The sequence below is a fragment of the Leucoraja erinacea genome, chromosome 39 (assembly GCF_028641065.1).
Source record: "Leucoraja erinacea ecotype New England chromosome 39, Leri_hhj_1, whole genome shotgun sequence".
In the NCBI taxonomy this organism is placed as follows: domain Eukaryota; kingdom Metazoa; phylum Chordata; class Chondrichthyes; order Rajiformes; family Rajidae; genus Leucoraja; species Leucoraja erinaceus.
Genome location: NC_073415.1, coordinates 9,614,863 through 9,641,605, shown reverse-complemented (window position 1 = coordinate 9,641,605; position 26,743 = coordinate 9,614,863). Strand labels below are relative to the sequence as shown.

The 26,743-nt window shown below is 43.3% G+C and overlaps 1 protein-coding gene across 1 annotated transcript in view; it reads right to left on the bottom strand.

Moving 5' to 3' along the window:
- Positions 1-26,743, bottom strand: part of LOC129714565 (choline transporter-like protein 2) — a 38,503-nt gene extending 11,760 nt beyond the window's left edge. Inside the window, 15 exon segments of the mRNA XM_055664273.1 lie at positions 1,107-1,142; positions 1,144-1,195; positions 5,600-5,692; positions 7,414-7,513; positions 9,197-9,328; positions 10,172-10,284; positions 10,502-10,585; positions 11,551-11,671; positions 11,866-11,926; positions 13,146-13,274; positions 13,872-13,956; positions 14,456-14,540; positions 15,720-15,793; positions 17,544-17,592; positions 26,627-26,743. Coding sequence (XP_055520248.1) covers positions 1,107-1,142; positions 1,144-1,195; positions 5,600-5,692; positions 7,414-7,513; positions 9,197-9,328; positions 10,172-10,284; positions 10,502-10,585; positions 11,551-11,671; positions 11,866-11,926; positions 13,146-13,274; positions 13,872-13,956; positions 14,456-14,540; positions 15,720-15,793; positions 17,544-17,592; positions 26,627-26,660 — 1,248 coding nt within the window. The 5' untranslated portion in view covers positions 26,661-26,743.

Below are 26,743 nucleotides of genomic sequence, written 5' to 3'. Positions count from 1 at the left end.
AAAGCCACAAAGTGCTGGAGTAACTCAAAGGGCCAGGCAGCATCCTTGGGCCACATGGATAGGTGATGTTTCAAGTCTTGACCCTTCTACAGACCTCAAACAGGGCGTATTGGGCTGTAGTATGCTCTTACTGGATGAGGTTTGGTCTCAAATCACTAAGGTCAGGCATAATCCTAAGAGAGGAACTAAGTGGGGGAAAACTGTTGAACTTGTTGCATTGACACAAGCTATTTGGCCCCACAGCACTGTGTCAGTTCTTCACCATTATACTGGTGTGCTTTGAACGATCGTTTGCATGCCATTTTAACTCTCCTTCTTACTTTAACACCAAGCTGTCTGTCCTCAGCCTTCTCCATTGCAATGAAGAGGCCAAACACAAATTGAAAAACAATATTCCTTATTGTTATCTTACAACTAAATGGTGGGAATATACAATTTGCCAATTTGCCAATTTCCCCCACCCCCCCCCCCCTCCCCAATGTACTCTTCCCTCACGCTCTCACCTGTCCACCTAGTTTTCTCCTTCCTTTGTTCGCTATTCACATCCCTTCCCCATACCTGTTTCAGCTGCCCATCGGCCCCACCCCACCTGGTTCCAACTATCACCTACTAGTTTCTATCCCACCCATCCTTGCACTGCTATATAATGGCAATCTTTCCCCTTCCCTCTCTATCCTGGTGTAGTCTTAACCCAATACTGCGATTTATACATTTGCCTCTACAGATGCTGCTCAGGACATTATTCCAACGTCCTGTTCTTTGTTCCAGATTCCAACATTAGCAGTCTCTTTCGGCTTCACCCTCCCAGCTCGCCCTATCACATTCCTTTCTTCCTCATTTTTATGGCAACGCAGGACAAATGTGGCGATTCACCGCCACCACTCCCCATAGGCAAGAGTTCCATATGATTAATATTCTTCGACCATTGCATTCGAAGACACCTGTAAAACTCAGCCAGCCTTGTTTCCCCACCAGCACCCAGCACCCGGCTGCCAAATCATAATGTGAGCGCCCCCAGGGCTGGATTCAGGTTCAAGTTCAACCAGAAACATAAGAATAGTGTAAAACATCTCCCTCAGCATTGGTTTACAGGAAAGAGCACTCACTTTAGGGTCGCAGGTCTTCGACGTGTGGTTGCAATTTTTTGTCATCGGCAAAGACTTTATAAACAGCTTCGTTGGATGTTGCCAGGTAGCTTTCATAAATCCAGTCAAGGAAATGGAGGATTAGAAATTCAAAACAGGAAGCTGGGTTTTATAAAAATGACAGAAAACAACAGCACCTCCACACGCAGTGGTGACCACAAATGGTTGACCAATATGCAATTATGCTGCCTTCATTACTCTGACAGTGCTGCACAGTATTCAGCAGTCAGCGTTTTTAGTTTAGATATACAGCACGGAAACAGGCCCTTCGGCCCATCGAGTCCACGCTGACCAACGATCCCCGCACACTAACACTATCCTACACATGTTAGGGACAATTTACAACTTTATTTTTACCGAAGCCAATTAACCAACAAACCTGTGCATTTGGAGTGTGGGAGGAAACCAGGGCACCCGTGAAAACCCACGCAGGTCACAGGAAGAACGTACAAACTCCGTACAGACAGCACCCGGATCAAACCTGGGTCTCTGACGCTGTAAGGTTGCAACTCTACCACTGCGCCACCATGCCACTCCTCACACTAATGTGGCCTGCTTTGCAGTGCACTATTTAAGCAGATGGCCTCAGGCTCCCCTGCTGTCTCCTCCCACCCTCCAGCCTTCCGGCTACTCCTCCTTTTCCCTTTCTTGTCCCCACCCACCCCCACCCCTGATCAGTCTGAAGAAGGGTTTCGGCCCGAAACGTTGCCTATTTCCTTCGCTCCATAGATGCTGCTGCACCCGCTGAGTTTCTCCAGCTTTTCTGTGTGGCCTCAGACATTGCCTGCCCAGAAGAACAAGGAATTACTAACAGCTAACACACTAGGAAAACACAGATGAACTCAGACAAATCAAAAACACATGTGAGCCACGCAACCTTGTCCATTGTTCAATAAGATCACGGCTGACCAGAATGTCTCTACTCTGAATTCCTGCCTTCCCCCAGGAACGTTTTACTACTACTCTTCACCACCTCACTGATCAAGACTCTCTATCCCAGTCTTAAAGACATTCAAAGAGTCTGCTTCCACGACTTGAGAGCAAATACAATTGTTGGCTCATTCCCGTCATAAATAGGTAAACCTATATTTTTAAACTGTTCTATATTCTTCTACAGTAGATACATATTTGCTTAGTTCAGTTTTGAGATGCAGCATAGAAACAGATCCATCAGCAATCACCCATACACTAGGGACAATTTTTTTCTGCAGAAGCCAATTAACCTCCAAACCTGCATGCCTTTAAATGAGGGAGAAAAATGAAGCACCCAGAGAAAACCCACACAATCACAGAGAGAATGTACAAACTCCATACAGACTTCACCCATAGTCAGGTATGAACCTAGGTCTCTGGTGCTGAAGGGCAACATCTCTACCGCTGTGCCAGTGTGATATTCATCACATCCACCATGTCAAGACCCATCCGAATGCTGCCTCATACACCACGAGCTTTAATTTCTACAATAGCTTTTGATGAGGCACCTTACCAAATTCTCTCTGGAAATCCAAGTTTTGTACATGCATTGTTTCCCCTTTATCCATAACAAGTAACTTCAAAGAACTGCATCAACTGATGACATTGTCTGACTATCTTGAAATTTTCCCCAAGTGCCCAGCTACAATGTTTTTAATAAGTCTCCAACATTTTTTTTTTAATGACAGATGTTTAGCTAATGAACCCGAAGTGTTTTTTACACCAGGTTGACGAGACATTGCTGGAGGAAGAGGAAGATGTAAAAAGCAACGAGCCATTCATTCCAGATCGTCAAGAACAGGAACCCCACAGAACTCCTTGAACATTTCAAGAATTTGAAGAGAACTCCTTGCAAGAGATATTCTACAAAGTAGTGCTTGATCCTGAATTGGTTCCCAGAAACTCCATTAACTTTGCCCTCCTAGTCCTCCCCCAACCACTTTGTGTCCACTTACACAACACACTTGTAGGGTTTCTAGACCTCGCCAACGTCCTATGAAGTGTTACAGACTTAATTATTATAACCGCACACTATACTTGTAAGCGAACTAGAAATAATGCTCTGAAAGTCAAAACAGACATCCTCTCTGATCAACAGCAGACTGAGTCACCACTTCAGTCCTCAGTCTCAGCCAGATCACAACAAGGTTTTCTTCAGAAATAAAAGTCTTAATAGGATATGTCCACTTATCTTCATCCTTCAACTAGGCAAAATTATGAAAGTAATTCCTTATTATGCACACCACCTTCACGTTTCAAGTCCACCATCTGATGCATCTTGACTTAATGTCCGAGGTTTACCATTTGCAAAGCTTACAAGTGTTCATCCAAAGGCCCACTTAAGAACACTTACAGTTACATAACTAATAGATGGAGCAGAGCTACTCAACAAGATTGTAAGGGCACTCAATAATTTCCTCTAGCATCAAACAGAATACTTAGGCAGCAGTTGCATTAGGGTCATTATAGCACTTACATCAATATGTAGCCTCACGGTTACTTTTTAAATTGCAGCCAACTCTTTAACACTGCATGTGTAGGAAAGAACTGCAGATGCTGATTTAAATCGAAGGTAGACACAAAATGACCTATCAATACAAAAAGGAAAATGCTAGATACACTCAGGGTCTCCGACGTGAGATGTTAATTGTTACTCTCCGTGGATGCTGACGTTCAATTCAGCCTATCAGATTGGTTTCATGAAAGGACGGAGATATGGAGGATTCCATAACCATATTCACTTGGGACCCTCTGCTCAATCTTGGAAGTGATTCGCTTTCTTCTGCTGGGACATGGCAATGCTGAAGAAATATAGTGGTTGATTAGGGAAGTTTCTCTACAATGTAAAACCAGTTTCATTTCTTTATTTTCGGAGTTCGACACGCAATGTTAGCATTATTTTCCCCATAAATGCTTTCTGATCTGCTAAATATTTGTTTTACTTGCAGGATACTGTAGGTTGCATCATTTTGTAAACTTGCTTAAACCGAACTGTGTTAGAATGCTGATCTCACACGGAAGGACCCAGATATAATTCAACAAGCATTTTCAATAAAGTCAAATAGTCTCATCAATACCCTATGCAACTAAAGCACAACTCGATTACTTTTTCTTCAATTTTTCCAGTGATATACAATAATACCTGCCACTTTCCTAATTACTTGCTGTACCTGCATACTAATGTTTTGCTAATCATTGAGGACATGCAGGTACCTGTGCATTCTCCAGATAACATGCCTCGTTTTTATTTTCCCACTATACACTCCCCATTATCCAGATCTTTACTTGTTTAACGAACAGTCCCTTTGCAGCCTCCATATGTTCTTTTTACAGCTTACTTTCCAACTCCTCTTTGTGTCATCAACACTTATACAAACTGTAAAAGTTCTCCCAGCACCAACTTGTGAAATCTTGCCAACTAGAAAAAGATGAATGAACACCCATTCTCGGTCTCTGTTAGCCAGCCAGTCTATCAGCACAAATATATCGCCTCCTGCACAAGGAATGAGGGGTAAGTAGTATGGATATTGGAGAGAGAAGCAGTTTGTCTGTGCATGCACATGTATGAGCATGCACTTAAGAGCCTGTCCCACTTTCACGACCTAATTCACGACCTCTGCCGAGTTTGCCCTTGACTCATACTCGCAGCATGTTCGCAGGTAGGTCGTGGTGCTAGTCGTAGGTACTCGTGGCATCAAGTAGGTCGGGGCGTTTTTTCAACATGATGAAAAATGTCCACAAGTAAAAAAGGTCGTGAATTAGGTTGTGAAAGTGTGTCAGGCCCTTTACATGTGTGTGAGGAAAGGTGTCAGCAGAGCTTGAGTAGCGGTGCAAGCAAAAGCAGTGAAAGCAATGAAGCAAACTTACATTGTGAGAATTCACCTTGACCACCCTTGCGAGGCCATGGTAGATTCTGCAGCGCTGGCCAGCAGAGTGGGCAGTGTCATTTCCTCGTGGACTGCACCCTGACAAATTCTACAGAACTGCCAAATTGCTCCACAGCAAAGTTCCAGTATTGTTCTTCAAACAGTGCAGCTCTGCCACAGTGCTGCCCTGTCACACATTCAGTTTCAGCTCAGTATTACTACTGCAAAAGCTCACTGCTCCTTCAGAGTTCATCCTCCAACAATGATATGCTCCCAGAATTTTGTGTTAAATTGTCCGGGGCAGATTTTGCCTCACTAGCTGCTGCCTCACTAGCAAGGATACGCAGAACCTTTGACAGTGTTACTGGATATCATCCAGAGATCTTGCTAGATGTGGCAGAAACTATACCCATCAGGGTACTTATCCCCAAATCACCTCCTTTTCCTTTCATACACAATCTATGTATTGGCTCGTCAGAGAAACTGCTTCATAATCAATATGTTTTGCTACGGGATCAGCTCCGCAACCACGTTAAGGTTACAGTTTGCAGAGGGACTGTCATTATTGGACATACATCTGACGGTGACAGCCAATTCATTTATTTCAGAGGATACACAGCTGTTATGGCCCAGTAAGCTATGCAAAATAACAGCAGGGCAAAAGTGATGAGTGGATATAAAAGAGATGACATTATGTATCCGATGGCTCTGTGGGAAGAAAATAAAGAGAACATTAAAGTATGGAATAATTTTAACACAACTCTTCACCTTATATCCTTTAAAGCCACATTCCCTGCACCTGGACCAAGGCTATGACCTACCACAAACGACATCTACCTCAAATTATGCCAACAGCCCTTGAATGCTGGAAATAGCTAACAGATCAGGAAGCGACCAAGGAGAGAGAAAAATCGAAACTCGTTCAGGTCAATTACTTTCACAATCAGAAATTGTTACAGAATAAGCATGATTAAAGAAATAGAAAAAGAGAGCGGGGGTGGGGGGCAGAGACAAAAACAAAAGAGTATCATCAATCAAAGCATGTGCATAGCGACTAAGATTAAATATTAAAAGGAATGATGGAGCAAAACAAAATGCAGTATTAATAGACATCCAGAGATGAATCTAAAGACATTGTAAATGGGAATAGCAAGGCTGTATCTGAAATTGTTGAATTGAATGTTATGTTTTGTAGGTACCAAATGGGCAGAAGAGAGCGGGAGGGTGGCTATGAATTAATTGACAAGCAATTGCGAGCATGGGGTTATTGAAGGTTTCAAAGGTCTTTTTTTGTCACGTGTACCAATTAAGGTACAGTGATGTGCAGATTACCATACAGTCATACTAAAAAAGCAACAAGACACACAACTACATAAAAGTTAACACAAACATCCACTACAGCGGATTCCCCACATTCCTCACTGTGATGGAAGGCAATAAAGTCTAGTCTTCTTCCCTCATTTTTCTCCCGCGGTCGGGGCAGTCAGTCGAACCATCCGTCGGGGCGGTCAAAGCTCCTGCGGCTTGGAGTTCCCAAAGTCGATCTCTTACCAGAGACCACGAGCTCCACGATGTTAAAATCCGCAACTCTGGAGCTCAGAGGTCAATCCCTGGCAAAGGGATCGCAAGCTCCGCGATGTTAAAGTTCGCAGGCTCCCGCAGTGGAGCTCTCGAAGTCAGTCTCCAGCAAAAGCCGACAACTCCTCGATGTTAGGCCGCAGTGCGGACGGAGATAAGATACGGAAAGAAAAGAAATCGCATTCCATCGAGGTAAGAGAATAGAAAAAGTTTCCCCAATCCCCTCCCCCACATAAAACAAGCTAAAGGACACTAAAAACATACATTTAACACATACTAAAATAAAAACGAAGAAGTAAGGGACGGACAGACTGTTGGCGAGGCAGCTGTGCTTCAGGGCCGAATAGAGGTACTCTGCGAAGCATCACAACCTCTCCAATGTGGTCTCTTTAACATAGAGGAGACCATGCCAGGAGCATTGAATAAACAACAGCATCTGAAAGAGGCATTAATAAATTATTGCTACAAGTTGGAGAGCTGGAGAACTAGGGCTGTGCGAAGAGAGAATGGAGAGGGACAAAGGCAGACGTTAGATCTCTTGGGAAAAGGTGAGATACTAGAAATGATAGAGAATGGACCAAATGTCACGAGACACCTAACCACCTCTTGTGTCTACATCTACCTGGTCACCCCCCCCCCCCCCCCCCCAATAAAAATCCTGCTTCTCTGCCACTCTACCTCTGCTCTACTCCATTTCCAGTGCCTCTACTGTCTCTTCGTACTACTCACTGAAGCCCACCTGCTACAACCACTCGGTCTTCGTCGTCCATCGATCCACCCAAACCCCATTCTCCACCTCCGTTACCTCCTTTCATTTTGACCCACCTTCTCTGTAACTGGAATGAACTTACCTGCTGGCTTCCTTGATCAGGGCGATTGCAATAGCAATTCGTTTCCGTAAGAATATTAACAAGAGAATGATGACAACTTCAACTATGATCTGGGCGATCACTGCAGCAGAAAAAGGCAGGAAATATTTATTCAGAGAACTTAAAGGCATAATTCAGAATTCCAAACACTCTTGAAAACTGCAAATGCCTCAAGATAGACACAATTGCTGGAGAAACTCATTTCCTTCGCTCCATAAATGCTGCCGCACCCGCTGAGTTTCTCCAGCAATTTTGTCTACCTTCGATTTTCCAGCATCTGCAGTTCCTTCTTGAACAAATGCCTCAAGATCTGGTTTTAATTATTTCTCATCCAGTAAATATATTTCTCTATCACGTAAGCCTCCACTGTTTTACAAGACCGATTATAATTCTCGTTTGGAAACAATATTCCTGGTCTAGGGAGGAGTAGAATGATCAGCCAAAATATCAGTCTGTCTATGAACACAAGGGAGGTTGCCATAGCACAAATCCCCAGAGGAAAGAAAAAGAAAGCTTGCTTCTACAATTCAGCTCCACTAAACATTTGTTAACGAAAATTACATTTCAGTAAATGTGAACTATCTTTTGGATTAAAACAGAATTTGGAGGAGTTATGAGATTAAAGTCTACTGAATATTTTAATTAAGACAATACCTACAACAAGCATTCTACAACCTTAAGGACAAAATTTAGGAAGACAAGGTAAGATACTTTACATTCAAGGCCTTTCAATGTTTCTCAACATTTGAGTGACGTGAGGTGAAACATTAATTAAGATACATTTGATGCACCAAATCTATAGATAAAACAATACCTTTTTGTCACAATATTTCATACAGCAATTCCAAGATTAATATTAAAATAAAAATGTTCCAGGCGTACACTGGCCCTATCCCCGAACTCTATCTCCGTTACATTGATGACTATTTTGGTGCTGCCTCCTGCACCCATGCAGAACTCATGGACTTCATCAACTTCACCACCAATTTTCATCCTGCACTCAAATTTACTTGGACCATCCCAAACACCCCCCTCCCCTTTCTTGATCTCAGTCCCCATCACAGGAAATAGACTATTGACTGACGTCTATTGCAAACCCACTGACTCCCACAACTATCTAGACTGCACTTCCCGCCCTGCTTCCTGCAAAGATTCTATCCCCTACTTCCAATTCCTCCGTCTACGCCGCATCTGCGCCCAAGATGAGGTGTTCCATACTAGGACATCCGAGATGTCCTCGTTCTTAAGGAAACTGGGGTTGCCCTCTCCCATCACAGTTGAGGCCCTCACTTGTGTCAGCTGCGGTACTCCGCAGCTCCCCCCTTGCTCCGCCTCCCCCTGGTCGCAAGAGACATACAACACATAATCCTCCAAAATATCTGCCACCTCCAACAGGATCCCACCACTAGCCACCTCCACCGCTTTCCACAGAGACCGTTCACACCGCAACTCCTTGGTTAACTCATCCTTTCCCACCCAAACCACCCCCTTCTGAGGTACCTTCCTCTGCAACCGCAGAAGATGCAGATTATATCTGTGCTATGTTAAGATCTTTTCAGATAGGTTTCACATGCTTTTACCCGTTACTCAATTGCGATTGATCGATGTTGATAATTGATACAGTGGCTCTGAACACTGACTGATGAAATCTGCTGACATATAATAAGCTGATAAAGTCTCCAGATTCGCAGAGAGTGCTGAGGCGGTGAAATCTCAGTTTGAAGCAGTTGAAACTAGCAACGTACTGCAGTGAAACAATACTTACTGAATGCCAGCCAGGTCTGCCGGAGGTGTAGGTACACTCGCAGGTCAGTCTGGAAACCCAGGTCTTTGATATTGATGTCAGAGCCTTGAACGCCTTTCAAACTTGCATATTCCATGTAACAGTGAAAAATTCCTACGAGAAGCAGATAATTAATTTTTGGCTACTGTGACATGCACTTGATCTAAACTGTTCAGAAACTAGTTTCCTTTCCCGATAGCTTTAAATTGCCCACTTTCCTAACTCCCCACTAATCTTGCTCTCAGTCAGTTTCTGAAACACTTTTCATTGTACCCCAAATTGAAGCTCAGACAGTGCATGCAGCTGAGATATGAGAGACATCACAGTCAAATCTCATCACAGTCTCAAAACGTCAAGTCAGTATTTCCTTCCTAAGTCTCATTTTCTTAGCGGAGGGTACCAAATCAAAATCAACCTAGGCTATACCAGTCATCTAACCTGGTCTCAAAATTGTACTGCGGCCCATTGTTACTCCCCCAGGTCACACCGCCTGCAACTACCCTTCTCGAGTCCCACATTAGACGCCATATCTCTGTCCCTGCCCACATTGAGCCCCATCCATCGGTCCCATGCTAAGTCTTTGATCTTAGCCAAGGAGATGGTCCTTCATTAAGTTAGGGTACTGTCCGATTCACCTCTATCCCATCGAGTACATTGGACTTTATCTATGAAACTGATGCGCTGCAATGCTGAGAACTATAATCTGCACTCTGTACCTTCCCCTTTGCTCTATCTATTGTACTGGAGTTTGACTCGATTGCATTTATCTATGGTATATCTATCTGATTGGATAGCCTGCAAAACAAAACTTTACATTGTTCCTCAATGCACGTGTAAATAATAAACCTAAACTTTAGAAGCCTGTTACACGTGTCTCAGAGAAGAGCAGGTTTTTCCCCTGATGATCTTTGTAGAAGAATGGCAACTGTGACCCTAGGGTCGGAACTGTTGACGTACCATAGCCGAGGGCAGCAATGACCAGCAGGATGGATAGCCACACCATGACTTTGGCAATGAAGCGCATCAACAGAACGAAGATTAGACTCAATACTAGTGCGAGGACCATACCACTGTGGAAGAAAATAGCACTGAATCAGTCAACAACAGCTGGAACCTACACAGCACCCCAGATACAGTGCAGGAATACAATCAGACCCTAATGTAACACAAAGCCATGTTTGGAGATATTAGGGAAGGTGAATGGAGGATGGAAAAGGAGTTTTAGAGACTGGGAAAAGGGGCAAGAAGTGCTAAAATGTAACAAGCGATAGTCATTTAATTACTTACATCAAAATCCAGTACCAAGACTTGGTGTAATCTTCAAATATCTTCATTACCACCTCTCTGGCATCACGAACTTCATTTGCTCCCCTTTGAAATAAATAGTTCATACCAACATTAAACTTGCATTACAAACACATGGACAATGTGAAGGTAGAGGAAGTGGGCAATGTGGTGCCTGAGGATTTTGGGGGGGGGGGGGGGGGGGGGGGGGGGGGAGACAAAAAGGAAATGATGCTCAATGAAGAGGGATTCTTCCTCGGCTACAAGTGGCACCCCAAATGTCCATGTGTTGGAATATCTTAGCTCTGCACTAATGAAACATGGAACTCTACAGATCCGCAGATAAACACAACCCTTCATGATCTAATGGACAAAATTAATCTTGACTCAAAATGTCACCTATTCCTTTTTGTCCCGCTGAGTTACTCCAGCATTTTGTGTCTATCTTCGGTGTAAACCAGCATCTGCAGTTCCTTCCTTAACATTACCAATGTTGGCATCAGTGTAATCCTTTTTCAAGTCTAGAAACCAGGGATGCCATCCACACCACTTCCCCTACCCCAAGTGTCACAATATGTTGGACACTGGCTTTCATATGCGATGCTGGTCCAATACTCACACTGAAACATTTCCTGGTGTGCAAGGGTGCTCCCTAGCCCACCTCACTAGCGGGAGAGTCACAAACATGGAGATACAACTACAAAACAAGTGGTCAATCATTTAAGACTGAGCTACGTAGAAATTTCTTCACCCTCAGAGGGTTACAAATCTCTTGAATTTACTTATCCGATGTGGTGGAGGCTAGATCATTAGATATATATACACTGTGGTGAAGGATAAATATTTGAAAGATCAAGGAATTGAGGGTTATTGGGAAGTGGCACAGAAGAGGAGTTGCATCCCGCATAGATCAGCCATAATCATATTGAATGGTGGGGCAGGCTTAAGGGGTCAACTCCTGCTCCTATTTTCTTGTGTTCTCTCACCTCTGGTTCTAACATTTCCCCAGAACCATAAAATTCACATCATCAGAAAAAGAAAAGTTTACGAACTTGGCTCCTTCCAGCAGCTGCGTGGCATTCACAAGACTTCCATCGAGATTAAAATTGGTTTTGTTGTCGACCATAATCACACCCTTATTGGTTTCTAGGGCAGGGAAGCACCTCTGAGAAACTGCACAAAACAAGAGGTTGAAATAAATTTTGGAAGATTAGAAATCATGATCTAATTTGCAGCACCAGCACCAAGAATTCGTTCAATCCAGTCTGTGCTCTCATTTTAGACTTTTGTGATCAGGTTAAAATAAAATTTAAGGAACGGATAAGGTAAACCCTTGAAGCTGCAGAATCAAACCACAACATACTTACATGGCTTGCTGGGAGTTATAAAGGTAGGACAGTCTTGATCCCGTAATACTTCTACAGGGGACTGAAAGGCAAAGAGTGAGCAGAGCTTAACATGGTTGATAGTGTGATATGTATCATACATGTTGTACTTTCCTCATGAGGTACATGGGCGGCACGGTGGCGCAGTGGTAGAGTTGCTGCCTTATAGCACTTTCAGCACCAGAGACCAGAGTTCAATCCCGACTACTGGTGCTGTCTGTATGAAGTTTGTACGTTCTCGCCGTGACCTGCGTGTGTTTACTCCGAGATTTTCGGTTTCCTCCCGCACTCCAAAGATGTAAAGGTTTATAGGTTAATTGGCTTTATATAAATGCAAATTGTTCAAGAAGGAACTGCAGATGCTGGAAAATCAAAGGTAGGCAAAAATGCTAGAGAAACTCAGCGGGTGCGGCAGCATCTATGGAGCAAAGGAAATAGGCAACGTTTCGGGCCGAAACTCTTCTTCAGACTGATGCATGGTGGGGGGGTGGGAAGAATGTAAATTGTCCCTGGTGTGTGTGAGATAGTGTTAATATGTGGGGATCATTGCTGGTCAGCGCGGACTCGTTGGGCTGCAGGGCCTGTTTCTGCACTGTATCTCTCAACTAAACGTCATTAATTTTTAAACTCAAGCTCACCAAACCTATTTCTGGCTTGAAATTATACATCAATCCACAAAATGAAATTGGAAGACGGCAGGCTGGGGGAAATCATCGCTACACTTATCCCATCTCAAAATAGCCTCCTGAAGAAGGGGGCTTTCTTGAGTTGCTTTCTGATTCACTGAATAGTCGTCTGTCCAGAGTGACATTGACCCACACAGACAAACAAGTCTGTGGATCCAACCTCTATACAACCATTAACTGTGGAAAAAAGGGAATCGGCCAGAATGCGGACGTGTGTGTGTGTCTGTGTGTGTGTGTGTGTGTGTGTGTCTGTCTGTCTGTCTGTCTGTCTGTGAATTGCAGACAATTGCAGCTTTGCCATCCTCTACAACTCTGATTCTTCTGTCACTCATTGTCCAGATTGTTAGAAAACTTAATGGCCCATTAATAAACACCCTAGACAGTACAAAGAAGCTATACTCTGCAGAGGCTCAGCACCTCCAGTATGAAGAAGGAGAGAATTCATGATGGGTCAGTAGCTTCAGAAAGGGTCGGGTTGTCATTCTGCTAGCACCCAATACAATATAATGCCTGCAGGTGACTAAGAAAATAAATCTTTACAAAAACACAAGGACAGGTTAGAAGAATGCAACTCACTTTGTCAGTATCATTAAAGCCTGGTTTACAGAACTGGAGGTAATACTTCCATTTCTCTGGTTCCCATTTTCGTATCTGGTGTGCCGTCACGAAGCTTGCAAATCGGTCTGGGCATTTTTTAACACATATCTGCAAAAAAAAAAGTTATTTAGATCTGCCACGGACAGGGTAATAATCCAGATATTTTGCGACATGTCCGCAGGTTCAACACATTTGAACTTTACAGATTCATTTATTGTTATATACATCAGGGTGTAATGTAATGAAATTCGTTGTTTACATGAAGCTCGGAGTACATGATAAGGATAGAACTATAAAAACAACGACAAATGTGAAACAGCAGAATGGCATAAAGATTATAGTGCAATCCTGACCTTGGGAGCTGTCTGCATGGAGTTTGCATGTTCTCCCCATGACTACGTGGGTTTCCTCTGGGTGTTCTGGTCTCCCCCCCCACCCCAAAGGCGTGCGAATTTGATTGCTAATTGGCCATTTTTTAATTGCCTGTAATGTACAGGCAGTGAGATAAATTGGAACTAGTGTTGATGGATGATCAAACGTCAGTGCGGTCTGAAGGACCTGTTTCCATGCTGTATCTCGAAACTAAACTAATGCTAAAAAGAGCAATAACAAATAAGGTAGAGTTAAGAGTGAGTGTATGCAGCAGCACCTTTAAAATGATGAAAGCTATGGCTATTCCTACACAGAAGGCAGCAATTTTATTACCTGTGTTGTTGGGCACTGTAAATGCAGCAGTAACAGAGGGCTGGCACACTTGAGAATGTTGAAATAAAACAAAAATGGCTTATCCCTGAAAAAAGAAAGGAAAGGAAAAAAGTGAACTAAGTAGAGGCTACAATGTCACCGTACTTGGTACAAATTATCAGTCAATATGCTTACAGTTATTAGACTAGCAACAAATTGACTACTCGACTTGCTCCAGCACCATCACAATTACGTGCTGCCTCAGATTGGTCTGCACATTCTCACATTTATAAAACATTCTCTCCCCTGTTACGTCAGTGACTGCGATACTTTCTCCATATGATCGTCCTCTCTCTGACAACGATGCTAACAATATATCTGTTTTGTGAAGATCTCTTTGACAAACCAGATTTTTTTTTTCTTATAAAAGTAGCTAGGGCTCAAGGACTGCCTGGGCTTATATTTTTATCTGTTTTTCTCAGGCCCTAAGATGCAAAGATATTGAACCTGGGATCTTCTAGTTTTAGACCGAAGTGCCAGCGCTCCGGCAGTTAATGGAGTTCTTGCTGCCTGGTTGCCTAACAAGTGAAAGGAAAATAACTCACTTATTTGTGGTTCCCATTTGACCACAGAACTCCCCGCGGCTGTCGGTCGCATAGATCACTTTCCGAGGGTCTCCATGTGTCCATGCTAAAAAAAAGGTTTTCATCAATAATCATCATGTACAGCAAAATAACTTATGCCCCTGTCCCACTTAGGAAACCTGAACGGAAACCTCTGCAGACTTTGCGCCTCACCCAAGGTTTCCGTGCGGTTCCCGGAGGTTGCAGGTGGTTGCCGGAGGTTACAGATAGTGGAAGCAGGTAGGGAGACAGACAAAAACCTCCGGGAACTGCACAGAAACCTTGGGTGGGGCGCAAAGTCTCCAGAGGTTTCCGTTCATGTTTCCTAAGTGGGACAGGGGCATTACTTTTATTATGTAGAAGAAAGAGGACAACAGTCTACAGGGAAAGTACACACACCCGTACAGTGAACAGCATCGGCTCATAAATCTATGAAAATCCTCATCCACTCACCACCAAAGTGACGTCACCTCCATATACACCCTATACATGGTGCACAAACTACCAAATAACCTACATAGATATGGATGTGCACAACATCCATTTATTTTTAGATATACTGGCTGGAAAAAAGCTCATCAGCAGTCAACAAGTTGCTTTACTAAAGGTATATTTGGTTTAGTTTATAGATACAGAATGGAAACAGGCCCTTCGGCCCACTGAGAGGGGCGGCTCACTGGCGAACCGTACGAGAGGGAGAGGCGGTCGGTTTTTAAAAACAGAGGCCGGTGGGTGCCTGGAACGTGCTGCCAGGGGTGAACATGGTGGAGGATGCAATAGTGATGTTTAATCAGCCTTTGGATAAACACATGAATATGCAAGGGATGGAGGGATATTGAACATGGAAAGCCAGTTGAGAGTTAATTTATTTTGCATTCAGTGCTATGTTGTTCTATGTTCAAGGGAATGGCATCCATTGTGTTTCTGTTGTGGGACTTGTACTCCTCCCATTAAATTAACTACGTCTTAGGGCTGCCAATGTCAAACCCAAATAGGGGCAGTGAGGTCCAATGCAAAATAGGGGTTGTGGGGCCGGAAAACACAAAGGTAAGGATAGGTAAGACTCCCACTAGTACATCCTCCAAAGTGCATCATTTGACTGTATCACTGTGGGTTTATAAAGGTGAAGAATAAGTTAATACATGTCAGCGTGAATGCACTTTCCCGAGACAATTTTCTCAGCATCACTTGGAACTCATGACTTTCCATTCAGTCACGCCTTCAACATACACTAGTGTAGACTTACCTACTAAGCCCACAATGAAGTATCCAACGAGGGCCACGACGAATAGCAAGCAGCAAATAACATCAGTGCAGCTCCTGTAGGCCAAAGACCAAGAAAGGACAACTAAGGATCCAAATAGGATAGAACATAGAAAAGTACAGCAAAGTACAGCCCATCGGCCCACAATATCAATGCTGAACATGATGCCAGGATAAACTAATCTCATTTATCTGCACAAGATTCATATTCCTCCATTTCTAGCATATTCATGTTCCAATATAAACACCACTATCGTATCTGCCTCTACCACCACCCCTGGCAGAACATACCGGCCACCGAACCTGAAACAATATTTTTCATTATTTCCCTTTCGAGTACCGCAAAGCCGGCACAGTAGCGCAGCAGTAGAGTTGCTGCCTTAGTGCCAGACATTGGTTTGATCCCGACTAAGGTTGCTTGTCTGTACGGAGTTTGTTCGTTCTTCCCGTGACTTGCGTAGGTTTTCTCCGAGATCTTCGGTTTCCTCCTACACTCCAAAGACATACAAGTTTGTAGGTTCATTGGCTTGGCATAAATGTAAATTGTCCCTAGTGTGTGTAGGGTAGTGTTATTGTGCGGGGATCGCTGGGCGGTGCAGACTCGGTGGGCCTGTTTCCACACTGTAAATCTAAACTAAACTACAAAGGGAACCAATGAAAGCAGAAGGTTGGACTGACCCCTCACATCTGCTAAATCTGCAGATCTCAATGCACATGGTCAAGTCAAGTCAAGTCAAGTCAAGTTTATTTGTCACATACACATACGAGATGTGCAGTGAAATGAAAGTGGCAATGCTCGCGGAACAACAAAACAACCAAACAAATTATAAACACAATCATAACACACATATTATTTTACATAATAAATAATAGAAGGAAAAACGTTCTGTACAGTTAGTCCCTGGTGAGAAAGGCGTTTACAGTCCGAATTGCCTCTGGGAAGAAACTCCTTCTCAACCTCTCCGTTCTCACTGCATGGCAACGGAGGCGTTTGCCTGACCGTAGCGGCTGGAACAGTCTGTTGCAGGGGTGGAAGAGGTCTCTCATGATTTTGTTTGCTTTGGAGTTGCACCTCCTGTTGTATAGTTCCTGCAGGGGGGTGAGTGAAGTTCCCATAGTGCGTTCGGCCGAACGCACTACTATCTGCAGAGCCTTCTTGTCCTTGGCAGAGCAATTCCCGAACCAGATGGTAATGTTCCCGGACAAGATGCTTTCCACCGCCGCTGCGTAGAAGCACTGGAGGATCCTCGGAGACACTCTGAATTTCCTCAATTGCCTGAGGTGGTAAAGGCGCTGCCTTGCCTTACTCACCAGTGCTGAGGCGTGTGATGACCATGTCATACCTTTAAACATATTCTTCTTGGTTCCCTGCCCTTCGTCAGCATCAGTGAAAGTTACCAGAACGGCAGAGTGTGGATGTCAAATGGAGAAGAGTGAAGCTGGGATGCAATGCCTCAAAACCCTGTCACCATTCACAATCAAACCTCACACGAGAAGTAGACATTTGAGCAAATACTGGAAGAAAACTGTCCCCTTTGCACTGTATTCATTTGTAGCGACCTTATTTCTACAGGTATCATTTGGAGGTACATCACTTTAGTTTCTTGAAGTAGAAGTTAAATGACAGATCCATTTCCATCAATACATTATACGAAGCACCTTGTATGCACTACTGCTGCAACAACACTTTATACAGCTCCAAAATCACGATTCTGACACACATGTGCAAATGCAAAATCTACCGCTTAAAATGCCACACAATCTTTAATTTATCTGTAGAGAAATTGAATGCCACATTTGCTCCTACCTGTTTGCAATTGGTCCTTTGAATGATGCGTCAAATTTCTTTGGTTCTCCTATGACACGGAAAAGAAAACAGAAAAAAATGTTGATCAAATAGCAAAGCACACAACTGCTGGATATCTCAAACAATAAGAGGAAGATGACTGAATTTTATTGCCTTCCCTCACAGGGGGAAACTTTGATTCCGCTATGGGGGATGTTTATGTTAGATCCTATTGTGTACTGTGTTCTTTTATTTGTATGGCCGTATGGCAACTCAAATCTCACTGTACTCTTGGTGCACGTGACTTTCGATGTGCCCTCCTGGGCCCTCGTAGCATTCCAATCTTGGTCCCAGAGGCCGACGTCAGAAGATCCTTCAAGGGGGTGAACCTTCAGAATGTATCTGACCTGTTGGTATACCTGGTCGTGTTCTTAAAACCTGCACAGACCAACTGGCTGAAGTTTTCAGGTTATCTTCACCTTTCATTACTGAGGTCTGAGGTTCCCACCTGCTGTAGGTAGACATCAATAATACCGGTGCCCAAGAAGAGCAAGGGCCATGCCTCAATGACTACTGACCGATGCCACTAAAATTCGTGGTGATGAAGTGCTTTTGAGAGGTTGGTAACGGTGCACATCAACTCATACCTCAACAGGAACCTGGACCCACTACAATTCCTACTGCCACAACAGTTCAACGGAGGATGCGATCTCAGTGGCTCTTCACTGGACCACTTGGATAATAAAAATGTAGTCCGATAAGTTTTAAGAACTGCTAATGAATTCCTGTGCACCTTTCGGTTGTTGAATAATGGGAAGAAAGGTAATAAAATGGTGTTAAAGATGTTCAAATTATATTTTTGAAAGATCCTATGACAGATCCTCCACAAAAGAGTGTCAGTAACATTACGCAAGCGAGTGGCGACTTTGTGCTATAGTATATAACACAACACCACAGAGATAATTAAAATAATTGGCATTCTCGCTGTTGACATATAATCTCACTACAGATGCTTGGCAGTTACTTAACAAGGTCTAAGAGTAAACCTAGTAATTATAGGCCTGTTAGTTTGACTTCAGTGGTGGGCAAATTAATGGAAAAGATACTTAGAGATAATATATATAAGCATCTGGACAAACAGGGTCTGATTAGGAACAGTCAGCATGGATTTGTGCCTGGAAGGTCATGTTTGACTAATCTTCTAGAACTTTTTGAAGAGGGTCATGGAAATTTTGACTATATCTTTTCTTGAAGGTTCCTTTTTGAAGAGGTATACTAGAGAGAATTTGACTGATGGGGTAGCCAGAGGGTCATGGTGGATGGTTGTTGTCTAGGCATGGACTAGTTAGCCTAGGGATCGGTGTTGGGCCTGTTGTACACAATGATCTGGATGAAGGTGTCCTCATGGAAGGTTGCAGATGAATAAGATAGGGGGTGGGTCTAATTATTCCTCTACAGAGTGATTTAGGCCAGAAGGCTGAAAGATGGCAGATGGGGGGGGAGGTTGATGGAGGGTCAAAATTTACATGGTAAATGATAGGGATTGAGGGACAGACAGAGATCTGATGTGGATCCTTGAAGGTGGAATCTCCTATTGGTAAAGAAAGCTTTTGGTATGCTAGCCTTTATAAATCAGAGCATTCAAAGAAGCTGGGATGTCATGTTAAAATTGTACATGACTTCAAATCTAGAGTATGGTGTACATTTTGGTTGAATTTTAGGAAGGATGTAACAAATGAGAGAGTACAGAGGGATTTACTAGCTTTAGAGAGTGGTAGCGGTGTGGAAGCGGCGCCAGGAGCCCGCGGCTTCCAGTGAGACCGCTTTTCGGGGTGCAACGGAGAATCCTCCCGCCGAGTTCGTTGGTATCATTTAGCGGGGCTTAAAGGAATGGCCGCGGGTATAGGAGCGCACAACGGGGGCTCCAACACCAAGACCCGGTGTGGACCTCGCAGACCCGGCGTGGCTTCAATGGCCGCGGGACAATCGCCATCGCCAGGAGGGCTTTACTTTGACTCTGATCGGGGCAGGCAGTGGAGGGACATCACAGCTATGTGGGATGTTTATGTAAAATTGTAAATGATGGGTCTCGGTAATGTATGGCTGCAGAGAAACGGATTTCGTTTGGACCTCTAGGGGTCCAAATGACAATTAAATTGACTCTTGACTCTTGAGAATGTTGCCTGGTTTCAACAACTAAGTTGAAGTTAGGTCTTTATTCTCTGGAGCGCAGAAGGTTAAGGGGGGACTTGATAGAGGTCTTTAAAATGATGAGAGGGATAGACAGAGTTGATGTGGATCAGCTTTTCCCTTTGAGAATAGGGAAGATTCAAACAAGAGGACATGACTTCAGAATTAAGGGACAGAAGTTTAGGGGTAACATGAGGGGGAACTTCTTTATCGGAGAGTGGTAGCGGTGTGGAATGAGCTTCCAGTGGTGGAGGCAGGTTCGTTGGTATCATTTAAAAGTAAATTGGATAGGCATATGGATGAGAAGGGAATGGAGGGTTATGGTATGAGTGTAGGCAGGTGGGACTAAGGGAAAAAAGATGTTCGGCACGGACTTGTAGGGCCGAAATGGCCTGTTTCCGTGCTGTAATTGTTATATGGTTATAAGGTGTCAACAGTTATGATAATTTAAAAATCTACTTGAAATACACTGTGATATGGGTGCCTAGTCACACATTTAACAGTAATGAGAAAACTTGAAATACTCACTGCATGCGCTTACTGCCTTTGCGATCTACACTTTGAAAATAAGGATTTAGATGTTGATTTAAGAATGGAATTTCTCAATAAACTTATTTTCAGTGAATTAGCTGACGTATTTTCCGAAGGTACCAAAAAAGCTGGAGAAACTCAGCGGGTGCAGCAACATCTATGGAGCGAAGGAAATAGTCAACGTTTCGGGCCGAAACCCTTCTTCAGACTGACGTGTTTTCAGAAGGTCTGTTTGTGCTAATTTAATGTAGTTATTACATTGTGTAAAGAGATTTCAAGATAGCTTAAGACACTATCCATGAGCCAAAGTAGGGCAGAATAAATGGCTAGCTAAAGACATTTTCACTTCAGGGCAACACTTCAAAGTGATCTTATCTTTCCCACCGCCCCGCTAGTTCCTGTATTGGTACCATTTTGTGCCCATATATACTTTGTTACATTACATGATCATCTATTCATCAACAAGATAACCATAATCATTTATTATTCCAATGGTATGAACACAGAATAAACCTATGTCCTCTGGTCCTCGATTCCCCTACTCTGGGCAAGAGACTCTGTGCATCTATCCGATCTATTCTTCTCATGATATTATACGGATCTATAAGATCACCCCTCATCCTCCTGCGTTCCAAGGAATAGAGTCCTGGCCTACTCAACCTCTCCCTACAGCTCAGACATGGCAACATCCTCAAAACATCCAGCTCTCACTCAATCCATAACTGTCCCTATGGGACTGATTTTTATCAGCTCCCACTGGTTTTCAATGCTTTGACTGTCACTGGCTGATACGAGTTACATACATGCCTGTGCCTTTTGCTCTGCATGCCAGCCAGATAAATTACAACCATGCTTTTTTTGCTGTTTCTTTAAAACTTTGGAAAGAGTTAGCCCTTGACTGTGCTTATAAAAAAAACCTCAACACACCCACAAGTAGAATGAGTCATGTGGAAAAAATCTGCAAAGCTGCAGAATAACTAAAGTGAAGTCCAGCAAGTTTCACTTGGAAAAAAACGTTTATCTCATTAGCAATTATTGCAGACAAGGCCACGCAGAATGAGTTGGTTCTTTTATAGTAAATGCCACCAGTGCTCGAGGAGAAATTTGTGACCATCGGGTCAGCAGAGCAAAGATCACTCCCAAAAGCCAACTCATTTGTTCCCAACTTTCAACTATTATCCTAACTGCCACTGACTGGCTCCCAACATCCCGTGTGTCCTCTCCAAACACCTCCCTCCAGCCCTTCCCCTGACTGGCTAATAACATCCCCAACATCACCCGACTTGCTAAGGCTCATCAACTCCACATATATTTTATATGAATACACACACTTTTCCTATATTGAGCCACTAACAAAAGCTATGTGGGTAGAGCTATGCAGGACAGAAACAGGCCCTCCGGCACAACTTGTTTATACTGACCGTGTTTCCTCACTGAGCTCTCCCCACCTGGCCCATATCCTTATGCACTTTTCCTATCAATGTATATCCAAATGCAATTTGAAATGTCATAATTGTACCCACCTCTGTCAGCTTGTTCCATGCACAAAATTCTCTCTGTGGAAAAAGCTTCCCCTCAGTTCCCTTTTAAATCTTTCCCCTCCCACCTTAAACCCATGCATACTCATTTTAAACTCCCCAGTCTTGGGGGAAAAGACTTGGGCTATTCACATTATCTATGCCCTTTGTGATTTTACTATTTATATTTAAAATGACCATTTTATTATTTTAGTCAGGGTAGGCAGTGCCTACCTTGCGTACCCTGACGGCACGCGACTGCATGGAATTTAGTACCACATTCATGGAATTTAGTACCTGCACCCCTCGATACTTGCTAAAGCTAAGCAACTAGAAAGCAAGTCTCTCAAAAAGAGCATAACACAAATTAGGAAACTTCCCAACTCCAGGGGCGTGGCCATTCTCTCCACAGATGTTGCCTGATATGCAGAGTTCCCCCAGCACTGTGTGATTTGCTCAAGATTACACCATCTGCATCAACCAAAAAGGGGTTTTATATGGTTCAATATATTATAGAGGACAATAGGACAGTTTTAATAATTTCTGAATTTATAATGGCACAGCATCTTTTAGCTTGAGTCAAGCAAGAGCGACCATGACTGGATTTACTTCCTCTGTAGCATAGATGCCATAGGATGTGGCGTGATGTTATTGGAAATCAAACCAGAAACACCAGAACATCCTGCAGTTTATTCAAATGTAAATTCTCTACAACTGGAGTAATTTTTTGTTTTTACAAGCACCACCTGGTCTATGTATTTTTTTTAATATTAGGGGTGGAAGTTGGTCTGGGCATAGTTGGAGCTGGGAATATTATTCTTTAAAGTGGCCTAATTAACAGTAGCTTACAATTGCATCTTCTACCCTTTTTTGTTGAAAACATTACTGCTTTGCAAAGAATAACCACATCACCACAGGAAACTGTTTAGTGTCAAGTTCCACTCCGCTTGTTTGCAACCTGTACTCGGGTAACTTATTTTGTCTGCGGAGGGCGCTCAGCATCGCCAAGGACTGCTCTCACCCCAACCATGGACTGTTTACCCTCCTACCATCCGGGAGGCGCTACAGGTCTCTCCGTTGCCAAACCAGCAGGTCGAGGAACAGCTTCTTCCAGGCGGCTGTCACTCTACTCAACAACGTACCTCGGTGACTGCCAATCACCACCCCCCCCGGACATTTATTATTATTTATTCAAATCATTTGCTATGTCGCTCTTCCAGGGAGATGCTAAATGCATTTCGTTGTCTCTGTACTGTACACTGACAATGACAATTAAAATTGAATCTGAATCTGAATCTGATTAAACCTAACGCAACCGCACCTAAAAACAAACCATTATAATGAAAAAATCAGTCGAAGAAGTGAAATGCCCTTGAGGAGAGGCTCCACAGAGAAATCACTTTTAGTGTAGGAAGGAACTACAGATGCTGTTTAAACTGAAGATAGACACAAAATGCTGGAGTAACTCAGCGGGACAGGCAGCATCTCTGGAGAGATGGAATGGGTGACATTTTTGGTCGAGACCCTTCTTCAGACTGTCACTTTTAGTGGTTCACTCTGAGAAGATAGGAGTTGTTTCTCAGGGTTCAAGAATTCTACTTCCTGCTGAAGTTGTTGACAATAAACCAAAAGAAGCTGAAACTAGTTGATCTGACAAATAATCTGAATGCTTCAAACTATAAACTACTTAATGGGCTTTCATAGTCAGAGGAAACAAAGAAAAGATATGTCAAAAGAGTTGAGGATAAATTAAGCAAGACCAGTGGACGAAGCAGGCAGAGGCAGGTTACAGTGTATGGAAGGGCTGGCAGACACAACTGCTTTTACTTTAATGCAACAGACGCCAGATAAACTTAGGGATTAGACCAGTATTTTGAATTATGATGTTATTGTAATCAGGAAAACATGGTTGAGGAAAAGGAAGGACTGTAAGCTTATTGTTATGGGCTCAGAAGTTTCAGAGGTGACAGGAACAATGCCAAAGATAGATAAAATCCAGAGGCGGGCCGAATGTCCTAATTCTGCTCCTAGAACTTATGATATTGTATTGGGTCGACAGTGCGACGATGGTCCCAGAACCTTACGAGGTATGATGAAGAAAAGACAATTGACAGAAGATGACAAAATCTGTCGACCCAATACAGTATCAGTCTGAAGAAGAGGTTTGGCCCGAAACGTTGCCTATCTCCTATGCTCCATAGATGCTGCTGCACCCACTGAGCTTCTTCAGCATTTTTGTGTACCTACAGTATCATAAGTTCTACGAGCAGAATTAGGACATTTGGCCCGTCTCTGGATTTTATCTATCTCTGGATTTCTGGATCTCCAGAGCATCTCTGGAGAAAAGGAATAGGTGATGATGCCTTCAGCTATAACATCATCTATCTCTTTCCTCCAGAGATGCTGCCTGACACGTTGAGTTAGTCCAGCTTTTTGTGTCTATCTTTTGCTTCCAGCATTGTCGGTTTTTATTTCCAGCATCTATATTTTGATTTTCTGAAGACTATGCTTTATACACATGGGCACCATGTGCAATGTGGGAAAGTAGGGTTGACTGCATTGCTAGCATTCAGAACATCAAAACAGAAACCACAAAGCTCATGTGTTCATTTCGCAGCCATGGTGGGTGATCACAGACAGGAACTTCTCCTACCCATGCGTATCAAGGCTCATAGACAAACCCAGATGCTGTACTGGTTAACTGACTGACCACCCCATTATTTTTGGACGGCTCATCAACTATACCATTACTGCGTCTCTTCAGTAAACATTGGCTGAGGCCGGACCAATATTAAACTGGAGGGAACAATATCACAAAACTTAAAATTGTTTGTATGTCTTTTCTGCTTCCTCAAATGAAACTTCAGCACACCCACTCAAGAGTGTAGATACAACGGCCTACTAGTTTCATGCCACCCAGTAATCCCCACACTCTAGGGACAATTTACAATTTTACCATGCCAATTAGCAGCTGATCTACATCGGTGAGACCAAGCGTAGGCTTGGCGATCGTTTCGCCGAACACCTCCGCTCGGTCCACATTAATCAATCTGATCCCCCTGTGGCTCAGCACTTCAACTCCCCCTCCCATTTTGAAATGACCTTTCTGTCCTGGGCCTCCTCCATGGCCAGAGTGAGCACCACCGGAAATTGGAGGAGCAGCACCTCATATTCCGCTTGGGCAGTTTATCCCCCAACAGCATTGACTTCTCTAATTTCCGGTAGCCCTTATTGTCTCCTCTCCTTCTCAGCGCTCCCTCAGCCCTCTGGCTCCTCCTCTTCCTTTCTTCCTTTGTGGCCAAGTTTGTAGATAATGCTAAGATCGTTGGAGGGGCAGGGAGTGTAGAGGAAACAAGGCCTCTGCAGAAGGACTTGGACAGGTTAGGAGAGTGGACAGAGAAGTGGCAGAAATTCAGCATAGCAAAGTGCAGAGTCATAAATTTTGGCAATAAGAATAAATGCGTAGATTATTTTGTAAATGGGAAGAGAATCCAGAAATCGGAGGTGCAAAGGAATGAATTTGCAAGGTGCAAAAGTAAATTTGCAAGTCAAATCGGTAGTAAGGATGGGAAATTCAATGTTAGCATTTATATCAAGAGGACTGGAATGCAAAAACAGAGATGGAATATTGAGGCTCTATATGGCCAGGCCGCATTTGGAGTACTGTGAGCAAATTTGGGCCCCATATCTGAGGAAGGATGTCCTGGCTCTGGAGAGGGTCCAGAGGAGATTTACAAGAATGATTCCGGGATTTAGTGGGTTAGTATATGATGAGCGTTTGACAGCACTAGGCCTTTACTTGCTGGCGTTTAGAAGGTTGAGGGGGGGGGAACCTCATTGAAACTTACAGAATTATGAAAGGCATAGAGTGGATGTGGTAAGGATGTTGCCACTGGTGGGAAGAGTCTACGACCAGAGGTCACCGCCTCAGAATTAATGGACGCTCTTTTAAAAAGATGAGGAGGAACTTCTTTCGTCAGAGTAGTTATTCTGTGGAACTCATTGCCACAGAGAACTGCGGAGGCCAAGTGCGTGGATATTTTTAAGGCAAAGATAGACAAGTTTTTGATTAGAACGGGTATCAAGGGTTATTGGGAGTAGGCAGGAAAATGGGATTAGGTTGCAGAGGTCAGCCATGATTGAATGGCGAAGTAGACTCGATGGGCTGAATGGTTAATTCTACTCCTATAACTTGTGAATTTGTATCTTCAGATTACTAGTTCGGTGACTTAACTGCTATGGTAACACAATACCCTCCCTGTGGGCACATGTTATGAAGTTTATGAGGAACTAAACACACAAAACAGGAAATCCATAAGTATAAAAATAAATCTCAATTCAAAAAATAAGATCTGTATACTATAACATCCCTTACAACACAGTAGCTCAAGATTAATCATTTATTGGTCACCAACTCTGAATCTAAGAACTAATCAGCCCTCAAACACCTCTAGCAATTACATTACTACTGCAGACCAGAAAGCTCCCAAAGTGCCTCTATTAACATCTAGCTGCATCGACATGCAAAAACTAGGGAGTTTCTGTGCAATTTAAAAAATATTATAATCAAATTCATTATGTGCACCTTTTATTTCAATACAGTTACTAATTGATTATAATTTAAGGCCCAGTTTACCTCCATAGCAAAGCTGAATTAATCTGATCAAGCCACCTACTATTTTACGAACATAAAACAGCATTGCTAGAGTGGCTCCATTGCAGGAAACACAGCCAGAACAGGCCTGTGTCTAACTTGCACAATCGGCACTTCAAGCTCTACAGCACACAAGCACCAAAAAATAACTCAAAAGTATCAACGAACAGCAAGAATCATACACGGTAGGCAGAAGACCCATAAAATATTACCATATTTTCCATAGAAATTCTCTTCCTCGCCCATATTCTCAGACTGCAAAGGCTTCACAACAGGCTCAGGCTGTGCACTCCCTACAATTAGTATGACGTGTCGTGCTGTATCTCTGC